Source organism: Candoia aspera, chromosome 6 (genome assembly GCF_035149785.1).
Source record: "Candoia aspera isolate rCanAsp1 chromosome 6, rCanAsp1.hap2, whole genome shotgun sequence".
In the NCBI taxonomy this organism is placed as follows: Eukaryota; Metazoa; Chordata; class Lepidosauria; order Squamata; family Boidae; genus Candoia; species Candoia aspera.
The window spans coordinates 58,813,667-58,828,216 of record NC_086158.1 but is presented as its reverse complement, the minus strand read 5'-3'; the positions used below and the strand labels follow the sequence as shown (position 1 = coordinate 58,828,216).

General features: G+C 36.9%; 1 protein-coding gene across 3 annotated transcripts in view; it reads left to right on the top strand.

Moving 5' to 3' along the window:
- The first annotated feature begins 1,134 nt into the window (after window positions 1–1,134).
- Window positions 1,135–14,550, top strand: part of RAB11FIP2 (RAB11 family interacting protein 2) — a 36,531-nt gene continuing 23,115 nt past the window's right edge. For 2 of the 3 annotated variants that reach the window (XM_063307221.1, XM_063307219.1), the window contains exons 1-3: window positions 1,136–2,262; window positions 11,064–11,506; window positions 13,546–14,011. In XM_063307221.1, the coding sequence (XP_063163291.1) occupies window positions 1,913–2,262; window positions 11,064–11,506; window positions 13,546–14,011 (1,259 nt within the window). In that variant the 5' untranslated portion in view covers window positions 1,136–1,912. Of the gene's footprint in view, window positions 2,263–11,063; window positions 11,507–13,545; window positions 14,012–14,550 lie in introns of all 3 variants that reach the window. The other variant, XM_063307220.1, reaches the window with a different exon arrangement.

The window sequence follows — 14,550 nt, the reverse complement described above, 5'->3', positions numbered from 1 at the left end:
ACCCTGCAGATAAACATATTGTTGCCTGTATCCCACCATCTAGGAGGTACTTGCAGAATGCATGTGCTTTTATTGATTTTATGTTTTGAAATCTATTTTCTTAGAGTAGTTAAATGAACATGCCTTTAGTTTTAAATTCTTTTTGTTTTCTTACTTGGTATACTGGTATTTATCATCATCCATATATTCAAGTATGAATCCAGCATCTGTCACTATTATTATGCCAATCATGGCTTTTTTTTCCTAATGTTGCTTGGGAACTGTACACTCACTCCACTTCTCTGGATCATCATCGTCTTATATTTCCTCTGGGGCACAAATTGTCATACTTGGATCTCTCATTTAATCCCCCATCCATTCTGTTGGACAGATTGGGCTGAAAGGTAGTGACTAGCCCCAAGACACCTAGTGTTTTCTAAGGACAGATGGTAACCTGAATTTGGTTCTCATTGAATACCTTAACTACTCAATAATATTCTTCATTATATATTCCATTATGGTCAGTATATATCATTAGCTCTTTTTTTCCTCCTTAATTTTCTGTGCTTTTCCTAACCGATTTAGTTTCCATTCTCACTGTAATTTGCCCGACCTTCTTGAGCAATTCACAGCTTCACCCGCATTGTGTTCTGTAGTTTCTTTGGCACTTCAGCGTGACCGAAACAAACAACAAAAAAAGGCGTTTTTACTAACCAATCAGGAATATCTTTAAAACCGAGTCGATCGCAAGCCCCGTGAACGTTTACTGTATTGCAACCAAGCCGTGTCAGGCGAAAAGAGGACTCAACCTAGAAGCGAAGTCTCCAAGTACACTACAGCCTGGAAGCGGTCCTTATGCAGATGGTTCATCCTCCGAAAAGGGACGCAGTCTAACCGCGGCCCAAACCGTGCCTATGACCTGAGATGCGGCTTGCGTGGCCGCTGGGCTGCGCGAGCTGTGGGTGACCGCCATCCTTTGGGATCCCGGCCCTTCCTCTGTCCCGACGGGCCCCGCTGGAAGCCGGCGAAGCTCTCGGCGGAGGCTAGGCTAGGCTGGGCTGGGCTGGGCTGGGCAGGGCAGGGCAGGGCAGGGGAAGCGGCTGGCCCGCGTGAACCCTACCCTTCGCCCTCTGACCGCCCAAGGAAAGAGGCGGCGCCGCTCACTCGCTCCCACTCAGCGGCGCCGGTTTAGGGAACATGGGGAAGGCGGAAGTGGGGCCTCGGCTCGGCGGCTGGAGCGTCTCGGCCGAAGGAAGGGAGGTGGCTGGGCGACCGCAGCGCTGAGCCTCCGAGCGGCTTGTCCTTCCCGCGGCGTCTTTCTCTCGCCAGCCGTTTTTCTCCCCCAGGGCTCCCGAGGGGCAACCAGAAATATACCGGGAAAGGACGGCCTGGCAGAGCCCCGGTGGGGTGGGTCGAGTTTACCTCAGCAGAAGCTTGTTCCGTGTCTTCGCAGCTAGCTCTTGCCTGACACCCACACCCCTGCTCGCATTGTAAGAGGCGAGGTGGAGGTTGCCGGAGAGGTTGCAGAGCAATCTTGACGGGTGTTAGTCAGGGAAAATGCGAAATTGCACGGGTGTGTGTGTGTGTCTTTTTATTTAAAGCCCGTACTCTCCGGTCGGCTTTGGGTGTGGGTGAAAATCGGGTGGGTAAAGGATAAAATCAAATACTCTCCTTAATAGAGAAGTATGGAGGAGCAGAACTATCTAAGATTACAGAGGAATGCTGGAAATTAACCTCGGAGGAAAAGAGTTTGAGGGGACGGTCAGCTAGGCTAGGAAACTTCGCCCACTTGGTTAACGCTGGTCGACGAATAACTTGAGATTTGCCTAGTTATCTGGAAGGCTCTGTTAGGCTTCCCCGCTATTAAATGTACCTTCTGACACAGTAGTTTGTTTTTGTGGCTATTGCTACTCGAAAATCCCCCTTCATTACTATGTTGGCAGAGCAAGCCCAAAAGTGGTTCCCAACTCATGTGCAGGTCACAGTCCTTCAGGCCAGAGGTCTCAAGCCAAAGGGCAAAAGTGGCACTAATGATACATACACTATCATACAACTGGGAAAAGAGAAGTACTCCACTTCAGTGGCAGAGAAGACCCTTGATCCAATATGGAAAGAAGAAGCTTCATTTGAGTTGCCTGGATTGCTGATGGAAGGGAACTCTGAAAAATACATCCTCTACCTGATAGTCATGCACAGGTCTCTTGTTGGGCTTGATAAGTTTCTGGGACAAGTGGCAATTAATCTAAATGATATTTTTGAGGACAAACTGAGAAGGAAAACAGAGTAAGTGTTATCTTATATGTCTATGTTGGAAATTTAATCTTTTGCATATGTCGTAAATCTTTGGTTTTAGGAGATACAGCTGAACCTTGGCTTCCATAATCTCCCAGTACTCCCGTTGACTGGGGCTAATGGGTATTAATGAGTACCAACTTTAGAGGTCACATGTTCTCCAATCATGTTTTAAAGGGCTATCTTTAAATCTCCACAAATTGTTCACATAACTAGCTTATAAGCACAATATGAATTTAGAGCCTCTGAGATTTTATAGGCTTGCTCATAAAGGCCATAGTTCATTGCTGAAATGTAGTTGGGAATGGTTATTAGCAAACATTTGATGGGATAAGCCATGAATTGTAGTAACTAGTAACTTTGCAACAGAGATAAATCAATGTAGTTTATTTTTTGGATTATTATATTTGAATCTAGTCAGTAGCTTGCAAATCATGGCTTATGGCTTAATGTTCTGTGTTAAAAATATAGTGAAAATAAACTGGTAGAATAATCTGGGAACAAGAGCTTATATTTGGATGATACACAATAAGTATGAGATGTCTGATTTATTGGTTGGAGCTGAGATGTATGACTTAAAATCAGAGCATATGAATTTCCACTTACACTCCATAGCATATCATTCATGATTCTGAGAATAGGCTGCATCTCTGGAGGATAAGTTCTTCCTTTTTTTCTAATCATGTTACATGATATCCTGTTATTCCATAACAGTAAAATATGAATATATATAAGGACAGTGTTTTTGGATGTGATAATTTGGGAAATACATTTCATTATCATTTAATATTTTATTTTCCTTTATTTATGTTTCCACATTTTCTGTAAGAATGTAAGGCAGTTTTATACCCATAACAACAATCTGTCTGAGAGGTTTAGCTTAGAGTGACTGCCTTAAAATTGCACAGTGAGCTCCTTGGTTGAATGGGAGTCTCCAGTTTAAAACCAGCATTTTAACTCCTATGTTACATCGTTTTTAACTCAATGTTTTAATTAACAGTACTAAATAAGTACAGTACAGATGTGGCAATTGTCTGATCCATCCAAATAGCTTTTATTTTATTGAATTGGGATAATACCGTGAACTATCTCTTTTTTCAGAGTGTGGTAGCCTTGCAAGCGACACTTGGAAGCATTACTTTATTGTTAGTATCCATCATTATTCTCATAAAAGGCCATGGTTAGTTGGGAAGCAGTGTGTTGTATCTGGGTTTTCAGCTGCGGAACTGAAGTAGAGTATTGGGCCTTGGAAAAAAGTGAACTAATTGATACCTTGGGAAAGAAGCACAGAGGTTTCAAGTATTTTGTCATAAACAATTTTAATTTATGTTTAATATCTTATGGTAAATATTTAAACTCTAAAATGAGGTATATTGCAGTTAATTTTTCAGTTTTGTCATGGTTTTAAGATTGTTATAGAGGATTTTGTTATAGAGGAACAATGGATTTACATATTGAGGAAAGGTAGCATATTTTCAGAAATATTTTATAAATGTCTTCATTTGACAATTAAAGCAAGATTTTTGGCAAACCTTATTGTATCGCATCTTCTCCCTTCTTCCCCACCATTTTGAAGTCAAGATTAAGGTCAAACTGGTATTAGAATTTTAAGTGGTGAACTGCACAATACTTGTATATCCTGATTTTGATATTTATGTACTCAGTTCAGGTCTTACATCTTCATGACAAGAAACAGAATTTAAACAATTGTGTCTTAAAAAGAAGCCCTGAATTTCACCTTAATATTCAGGAGGGATAATGTTATTTGGTCAATCATTACTCATTTTAATAATAGGTAATATAAATAAATTTTACTTGTACATACAGTATGTTTATTGCTTCTGCAGTGTGTTTGTATCTTGGCCTATTAAGCAGAGAGACTGTTGTGTTTATGGCCTAACTGATCAGTTAAATTTTTTTTGTATACAACATTTATGTCAAGTTTTGAATATTTTTTGCCTTATTCAATCATGTATATCAATAAGCTGAAAAAATTATGCCAGGTTAGTCCAGAATTGGGTAATACCTCTATTAGGATCAACATGCCGGATCAGTGTCTTTATTAAGGCCTACCAAAATTGCACAAAAGTATTAAGGTTTCAGGCGGTTCCAAACTCTTGATCAGGTAGTATTTTACCATAACCAGGGAGTGGGGAAGATCACATTTTTGAAATCATAGTGTTGGTATTTCATATATTTGGGATCCTTCTTTGGAAGTTTCTGGAGGCAACAATGAGGGAGTGTTCTCCCAAATAATTTACTGCATTGTGCAGCCATTGGTGAATATTAGGTATGATAAGACATAGAAAGAGTATTTCTAATCACCTGTGTGATTGTGCCATGTATGTCACAGTTGGACTGTAGTGGCAGATACACAGGGCCTCAACCACAGACAGATTCTATTTAGCATGTTCACTCAAGAAAGCAAACATATTGATTCAGTTGTGTTTTCTCCCATAAATCTATTAGCATCATCATATGCAATATTTGTGTGGTTTGAAATAATACACAGGGGCTAAGTATAGCATGTGAATTATTTTCTGTTTGCACACGTTGCCTTCTTTAGTATTAGCAGAGAAAGCCACAGACTTCTAACAATTTTAAGTTAGTCAGAAATAGGTGTATTCACTTAAGTGAGATTTAACTCTCAAATATGAATATAGGACAGCAGTCTAAACATGCAGCCTGACTGTTATGGTCATGAGACTTTCTGGTAAATGTTTATTATATGGAACAATGGATTTTCCCTCTAACATTTGTAAATTGATGCAAACATATTTTTACTTTAGGCAGCACATCTATTAAAGTGAAAGGGCATATTTTGCTAGACAGAAAAAGTGCCAATATATAGTATATTCACTGCAATTGAATGTAAGAAGTATTTCTTGTATACTGTATGTGCTATTATGTTTGGCCAGTGACAGACCGTTCATTTCAGTTTTACCTTAACACTTACTCAGTTTTTATATTTTTATATAGTTTCAAATTATATTTTGGTATACATTCCATAGTAACACTTTTTCCACTCATTTAGTGAAGCTGGACAAGGCCACTTACCACCTTATCATTCCCTGTTGTTTGTGATATTCTCATCCTTAAAAATAAAAATCTACATTCTTAAGGTTGTACTTCAGTTCTCTAGAACTCGTAACACAAAGTGAAACAGATGAAAAGATAGAGAAAGAAAAATGAAAAAATAGCAAACAGTCTGTTCCTTTTTCTGAAAGAGTACCTCTTCCATCTGTTGGTCTGGGCTAAGATACTAAGTTAACCCAGTGTAGACATTTGGAACATACAGATAGTAGGGGTTGGAGTTTTATGTCAGATCCAAATTTCTTGAAGTGAGAAAGCTTATTTGCTTTTGGAGTGTAGATCCTATACTGTTTTGGCCTATAGGCCTTCTCAGTATACTCTCTATACACAGTATCCAACACATACAGTGCAGTGGGTCAGTCCAGATGTTTTACTTTGTACAGGTAGTCCTTGACTTATAACCATCTGTTCAGTGACCGAAGTTACGATGGCGCTGAACGAATGGTGCTTATGACCGATCCTTGGAGTTCCGGCTGTCCCAGAACCCCTGTGATCACGTGATCATAATCTGGGCTCTTGGCAACTGGCTTGTACTTATGACAGGTTGCAGTGCCCTGCAATCACACGATCACCATTTGCAACCTTCCCTGCCAGCTTCCCCAGAAATTCAATGGGGAAGCCAGCAGGGAATGTCACAAGTCACTGGCAAAGTCTCCCCCACCTGCGCACCTGCACGCACTCTCCCCGACCCTTGCTGCACCTTCCTCACACCCCCACGCATCTTTATGCACCCTCCCCAACCCGGCAGCAGCCATTTACCTGCCTGCCAGACTGCTTGCAAGCCACCTGGGACTTGCAACTTCCTGTCGGCTTCCCCGCTGAGTTGGTTGTGGGAAGCCGGCAGGAAGTTGCCTCATCTAATGACTGTGGGATTCAGTTAACGATGGCAACCAGGATTTAGTGACAATGATGTGGTTGCAATTTATGACCGCATTGCTTAGCAATGGAAATTCCAGTCCCGAATGTCGTCGTGAGTCGCGGACTACCTGTATATATTAAAGCAGTGGAAGTTACCTTTCTGCGTTGCTAGCACAGGTACTGGGCTAGTGCTAGTGTAATATAAGTGGGTGGTGTTTGTGTGTATTATCACGATTATTGTTACTTTCTATAAACTCCCTATCCTTTGTATTTTAGATGTTTTGCACAGGCACAGTTGTTCCATTATATATTCAATGTTTGTGTTGTTAGAAGTAATCAATCTTCACTACATTGTGACTCTATAATTGTGATGTAGGAGAACATGACAGTTTTGTGCAGTTATATATTACCACCCAAAATCCATTGCAGAGGAAATCAGGTTATCACAGAAATTTCATCATTATTCTGTTTAGGGATTTGAGAGGCTAGAAGGGGGATCGTGTTTTTCCAAGCATTTACAAGATACGATTGTCCTCTTTATGTGAAGAAATATAATAGTTTTGCAAATAAGCTGTCTTCTTGTCTAGCTCTTTAAAGGGAAAATACAGACACCAATCAGTTCTGAAAAGTGAGCTATGATATCTAATAATATAATGCTCCACCTTTCTTTCAAGGTGGAGAATAAATAATTATTTATTCAAGGTGGAGAATAAATATAAATTTTCATGTATTAAAAAATGTTTCCTTGCATTTAGATACCTTGAACAGGCTTGGAGCATTTTAACCAGAATGACTCTTCAGTGTTGATGTAATCTTAACATTACTTAGTTTGGCAATAAATGAGATCCAAGTATTTGATGAAATATTTTTATTAGTAATACTTTTAGTTTTTAATATATTTAATAGCTTCCTGTTTCCAACACAGCTGTACGTATGGTTCTCTAAAAGACAGACTTCAGAATCACTAGAGTATTACAAAAAGAGATATTTTAATATTCTGCATAATGCTGAAACTTGTAAGCAATTCCCCTGTGTGTTTCCTTTTGGAAAATGAAGGATAACAGCTAATCTAGAATTCTAGGAAGACTGCAGAGCATGCAATGTGCTGAATTTTCTCTTTATCAGGGAAAGACGTGTTCGCCAGGCATTGTGACTTTAAAGATGTATCAGGGAACAGATCAATGGCCTGAATATTAACACTATTTACAGTAAGTTGCTGTTAGTTATTGCTTAAGCACATTTCTTTAAAAATAACATGAGTGGTGAAATTGAAGCTGTGAAGAGCCTTCTCTATTGCAAAATTTAATATCTTTACTCTGGCTCAAGACTTAAGGATTTTTTTTTTTTGGTGGTTTCTTTTATGAGCATGAATAAACTTCAGCTGTTCGGGAAAAGGTTATTGGAATTCCTACTTCAGATTTGGAACAAGTGGTGGTCATTTACAGTCCTTGAGTTGTTAAACCAAGAACACTGAAATAGTCTTATTGCTTCCTTAATGACTATCTGAAATTGCAGAGCATGACAATATAGGGCAGGGTTTCTCAATCTGGACCACCTTACGACGTGTGGACTTCAACTCCCAGAGGCATTGCTGGCTGCGGAATTCTGGGAGTTGCAGTCCACACATGTTAAAGTGGCCCAGATTGAGAAACCCTGATATAGAATGACCTAAGGCCTGTTCATTAGTTAGCTAATTCCTGAAGACAAGCTCTGATCTGCTTTAAGCCTTTGGTGTACTTCTTCTTCCGCTCAGCACAGAGTAAATTAAAGAATGGATATATCATTTTTGTTTAGATGGTCAAAAAATAAAACATTAAGACTGCAATTCTGTCTCAGTAGAACTTCCATTAATAGGATTTATTTCTAAGTAGAGAGGGATTTAGCTGCACTATTAAGCTGATTTCAGAAATAATGGAGGATTTGGGGTGGGGTGAGGGTGGTGGTCCAAATGCTTACACATGTAAATAAATTAGTAATGTAATTTGTAAATAAATTAGTAAATATAAAAAGTTCCATTATTGTTTTTGTCCAAAGATGGGCATTTTTCATTACATGTATTTATTATTGCAAAGTAACCTTTGCCATTCGAAACAATATTGAAACTTTCACTATTTTAGTTTATAACAGCACCACAGGAAGAATAAGCAAAAATATTAAATCACTATAGTTTTAGTTGCTTCTTGATATGTTTTCTAATCCATGATTTTGGAATAGTCTCAAATCTTTAATTAATATCTAATCTCATATTACTTTTTTATGCTTCTATACAAAGGAATGCTTCCAGAATGGAAGCATAATTTTTTATTACTTCTATCCTTCACAATAAAAATATAATTGTATATTCTCTCATATTCTTCATTCACTGCATTATCCAATTGCACAAACATTTTTAACAAACTACACATAATACAAAATGCTAATGTTTTGCTATATTACCCCTTCCCCCCCAAAGAAGGTTATTCCCTTGGATGGGACAGATTAATAGAAACTTCAATAACGACAGTATGGGGGTTGACAGGCAAATCAGGTGGGAAAACTGGAAATACCACGTCCATCCCCAGAATAATGAAACCAAAATGATATTATTTATGAGTTTTATTATTATTCATGGGATTTGTTTTTATCTTATAACAATACAGAAAGCTATAGTATGATGCAAAAAACGCATGTCTATATATCATTGGATATTACATATAAAAAACCCTACATTCATATAGCTAAGTTCACACAAAGGGTTTTTTCCTGTAGGATTTTGAATGTCCGAAGAGGGCTAAGCATTCAGTCTTGTAACTTGCCATACTTTTATTGCAAGGCATTCCCTATGGGACTGCTTTAAAGGAAGACATGTTGGCTACAGTTGGTGTGGAATACACCAACTAGATTGCAGAAAGGAATGGCATGTAGAATATGTATAACACTAGTTTTAAAATAACTCCTGTGTTTTAATTTGCTTCTGGCTTTAATTCAAGGTGCTAATAAAAATGATTACAATCTTAAACAGTTTGGTTTGAAAACAGTGATAGAGTTCATAATACTGTGCTAAGCCATATTATGGTTTGATTTTGGCTTAATGTATTGTAAACAATGAGTTAAGATTTATCATGTTATGTGCAACCAGTCAAATATGGGATGTTGCTTAACAAGACACTAGTGAACAAATGATAGCCAGGTTGTTTTAAATGAGTTTACAGACCTTGGGACTCTCTTCCTAGCCATATTGAGAGATCTCAATAGAATAAAATACTGGGGAGAGTCCTGGAGATAGTAGGCAAATTATGGGTTTCGTGCCCCTTGAAAATTCAGTGGCAAAATGGCCAGGTTTTGGTGGCATGATTTTTCTTCTATTTAGAAATAAGGATGGGAATGGAGCAGCCCGCTAGGAAGCAAACCTGTATGAGGAAATAGTGCTGCCAATTTCTGTTGGTGTTTGGGACCTCATTCTTTTGATTCCCATACTTAACAAATCAAAAGGAAATTCAGTCCCATATGCCTTCCAATGATAATTGTACTTTTTCCATAACTGCACCTGCAACCTCCAAGCTGTTTGGCTGAGTTTCCATTCCTACTCAAGGAGAAAAAGAAAGAGTACAACCACAGCTCAAGAACAGTGTGAAGTAGCTCAGCGTATCCAAACACTACATGCTTTTGACATGACATATATAGAAATGAATGAAAATTTATCATACCAATAATAATAGAATGCTGAAATTGAATAGGATAGTGAAAATTAGAAGAAAAATAAACATACTTGCTGAGTAGTTTTGAAAGAGATAGTATAGTCTGTGCTTAATTCATGCAAGAATGTATCTCAAATTTACTTATTGAAGCTAGTTATTTGTAATACTGTAGTGTACTTTATAAAAGATAATAATATACTCAGCCTCAAAATTGTTATTTAATGTAGGGAATTTTTTTTTGTACTTTTACAAGAGCTATTGTGTGTGGTGATTAAGTCTATAAACTGCAATTTTTGTTTCAAGCATGTCAACCAAGAAGGACATTCTGGGTTGCTATTCTTTCAGCTTAGACTCTACTCCCCAAATAAAATACAGGAATAATATTTAAGTTGATTATTATGGAAGCAGTGGAAATTTATTTTTTTAAAAATTGAATATTGTATATTAAGAACTTATATATGAAATCTATGGGGTCTGACCTTGAATTAGGTCGAGAAACAACGGCTGGCTCAAAATCCAGCTGTGTGATGGAAGGAACAAGGTGATTGAAACATATACTCATATTGCATCAACTGCATTGGCTACTGGTGCATTTCTGAGCCCCATTCAAAGCACTTTTACTAAGTGATCTGGAATGGAGGACCTTCTCTGTTGCCTTACTTTGGCAGCCATTAAATTGGCTATCAGGAGAGTCTTTTCTGCAATGTCCTTTCCACCTGTAGAATGCCTTATCAACAGAATTCCCATTAGACCATCATTGTCAGTTTTGAGTAAGTTGTATAAATCTGTTTATCTTAAATCTTCCAAATGGCATTTTGTTTCTCTACTCGTGAGTTTTAAGCTTTGAAATTCATTTTAATACAATTTTAACTGCTGCAGTTTCTTGAAGTTTTATTAATATGTTTATGTTTTATTGTATATTACGATTTTTATTTTAGCGCCTGCAATTTTATTCTTCTAAGATGCTTGTGCTAAAATTTGGCCAAGGAATGCTTTTTGAAATAAATATATTTTAAAATTGTACTCCAAACTGCTCAATATGTGTATATGATATATTTACTTTTTGTAATCTTATATAAGTGCAGACAAAATAAGATAAAATGGAACCATAATAGGATTAGAGGTGTGCTTATGCAACTAACAGCATACTATCTTTTCTTTAAGATGGTTTATTCTAGAGTCCAAGCAAGGGAAACGAACTAAAGACAGAGGTGAGATAAAAGTCAACATTCAGTTTATGAGAAACAACATGACGGCAAGTATGTTTGACCTGTCAATTAAGGACAAAACGAAATCTCCTTTTGCTAAATTAAAGGACAAAATGAAGGGTCGTAAGACAGATGGAACATTTTTGGATACATCCTCGGCAATCATTCCAAGTACTCATATGCCAGAAACTAACAATATAAGTTCCCTCAATGAATTACAGTTAAAATCAAAGCCAAAAAAGCCTTTTCTTTTGGGACCTCAGCGCCTCTCTTTGGCTCACTCAATGTCTGATCTAACTGGACCTCAGACAACTTCAGAAAAAATTAAATCAGGCACAGTTGGCAACACATACCTCTTCAGACGTCAGCTTGAGTCTGTTGGTTCTGAGGATGAAAGTGGTAAGTAAAGATTTCTTAAGAAATAAGCTTTATTTGACAAGGCATTCTAGTAGGATTACTACAAACCCCATATCTTTATGCTCTTATTCCTAAGAAAAATATAGTTGCTAAAAATTAGAAATACAATGGAAATCAAATGGAGAAGTTTAATAGAATATATCACCAATAATTCTGTTTAACAGCTTGTAATTCTTAATACTGTATTCAGTTTTACTTCCCTATCACTGTAATTTATTTTTAAAATACAGTTTGAGTATACAAAGATCCAAAGTTCCAAATTTCAAATGTTTTTACCTTGAAACAGGCATTCTACATCTTCAATTATTGAAATGAGAGTTTTGTTTCGAGCTTGGGACAAACCTTGATAGTTTTGAGTGTTTTGTGCTGTTCTGAGTGCTGTGGTGGGACACATTATCTTACAGTTGGGTTGACTTTTTCCAGATGTTTCCAGTGTAGCCAGTACAGGAGGTGAGACTGATTTACAGGACTGAGCTTTTGTGGGGAGGGGCGCAGAATGTACATAGTCCTGAGTCCAGTTGATACTGAGGTACAGGGTGCATTTAAAACTGAAAATACTTTTTATGTTTTGATTGTGTTACCTTTTGTGTGCAGTATGTATATATGATCTTGTGATCTGTGCTTTAGAATATATTTCAATACAACTTTTACTGATTGTAGAATCTGGTAGTAGTGGTGGTGTATTTATTTTATGCTGTTGTGTTTTTGCTGTTTGATTTACTTTTATTCATGCAAAAATTAGGAGAAGCACTTTGTTCCTACAATGCATAATTGCTTTTTCCTGGAGTTGTGCAAAACTTGTATTTGAATTTGTTAATAGAGTAGAAACAAAACAGAGTTAAACTGGACTTGTGCTTGAAACTGATTTTTTTAAAAAATTCTTCAGATCCCAATAGTATTTCTATGGGGATTTTTTAATACTGAATTTTTTAAAAAGAAATTACTGTGGCCAATTTTACTGCAGGTTGAATGGTAGGCAGCAATCAGTATAGGCTAATATTTCAACTACTCCTATGGCCCTGGGAGGAAAAGAAAGGAGCAAGGGAGTTCAGCTGAATTCCCATTTCTTTCTTTGATTAAACCCTCTAAATAGTTTAAGCTTTATCCTAGTGGAACACAGTCAACTCAGTTGGAATGTTTCTATTTAGACTGTTTTGTTCCAAGCTTGAAACAAAATCTGTTTTCCATACTGTGTATATCCATACTATACACCATCCTTAAACTGGAAATTTTCAGATTGGGCCACACATGTCATTAAAATACAAAAACAATAACACAGAAAAAAATGGCAACATTTTAAACATTTGAATTGACTGGAAAGGCCTGGGCTAAACAAAATGGTGTAGTGTGTGGTAAGCCTATTAGCTTGTTAATATTGGCTCTTGCTAGTGAAGTAATGATCACAACTTGTTCAGATCATTGTAGAATTTATGATGTTGCTATAGCAAAATACATTGTAGTATTCTGAGCATTTGATCTCATGCAGGAATTATTAAAGCATTGAAAATCAACTGGAGAAAGGGTAGTCATAAAATACATTAATTTCGTTGTAATTGTTAATTGCTTTGTACTGTTAGCTGCCTTGAAGTAGGTTTTGGGTGTAAAGGCAGGCTCTAAATTGCCAAAATAAATGAGTATGCTATTTTTCCCTTTCCTCCCCTCATTGTGATCACCATCCATGTGTAGTAAAACTTTTAGTGCAGTACTGCACTTTTGCTATCCATAGAAGTTCTTAAGGAGATTGCAGTGCATATGGAATGTTATAAGAAGCCCATAGCACTAACATGATACTTTTATGGAAGAATTCACTGTATGGTCAGATACTTGTTGAAACTGTTGGACTTCATTTAGCCAAAGCTAGTCATTTTCATGGTCTATATTTGTAAAATAATTTAACAGCTGTTTGAATAAATTTGCTATTATAACTTATAAAATAGTTATATAATATTTTGTATATATGTGTGTATTTTATATTGGTACATTTGAGTCTAGTTGCATACTAATAACAACATTGTTTTCAGGAAATCTAAAATCTCCACATAGGCGGACATTAAGTGCAGATACCACTAAAGTGAATCAGCTAGACAGCACAATTGATGACAATGACTCAGCTTTTGTAGCTCAAAATGACCCTTTTACAAATGTGAGTGCTTCGTTGCCTCAAAAGTTTGCCACATTGCCAAGACAGAAGAATCCATTTGAAGAAAATCCTTTATCATGGGAACAAAATATGGGCCTGTTTTCAAAACCACCTGAAATAAAAAAAGACACTAAGAAAGAAAAAAAGGAGAAGGTTAGTCTCTTTGAAAGAGTGACTGGAAAGAAAGATGGTAAACGATCAGATAGACTTTGTAATGGAGGATCCGAAGGCTCCTCTGACTTAAAATCACCCAGTGCTTTTGCTGAAAGTCATCAGGACAGCTTTGATTTTGATTCCACTAATCCTTTTACAACGAATTTCAAGCCAAAAAATGTGCTGCCATCTAGGTAAGTTCCTTATTTAGATGTCTTTAAGTTGGTGTTTTCTTTTTTTTTCCTCTTTTATTATAATGTATTTGTTATATTGTTCTGGGAGATCATTATTTAATTTTAAAAAAATCAAAAATATTACAGTTCTGAATAGATACGTCAGTGCTGTGAAGGAGCTAGCCTAGTTGGCATTGTGGAACAATAATTATTCTGTCTCTAACAAGCAGTTTTGCAATTCTATTATATCAAAGCCAATGTACCGTTAAGTTGCAGAATTACCTGACAAAGAATTAAGGACCCCTTGTACTTTAAATCATCAAGCAAAGCCTCTGTATGTCCATTAAAGGCTGAATAGTGTCTATGCAGCTAATCACAAATATGTGTGCTTGGGCACCTACTTTTTCCCAGTTTTTTAAATGATTGAGATGCACCTACTTCTTCAGAATGCATCTCACTTTCTTTGATACTTGTGTTACTGAACAAATTACTTTAAAGGGGTTTTTAACATTATTATTAAAACTATGGATTTAACTCTTATGCCTTTGTTTTGATTCCTT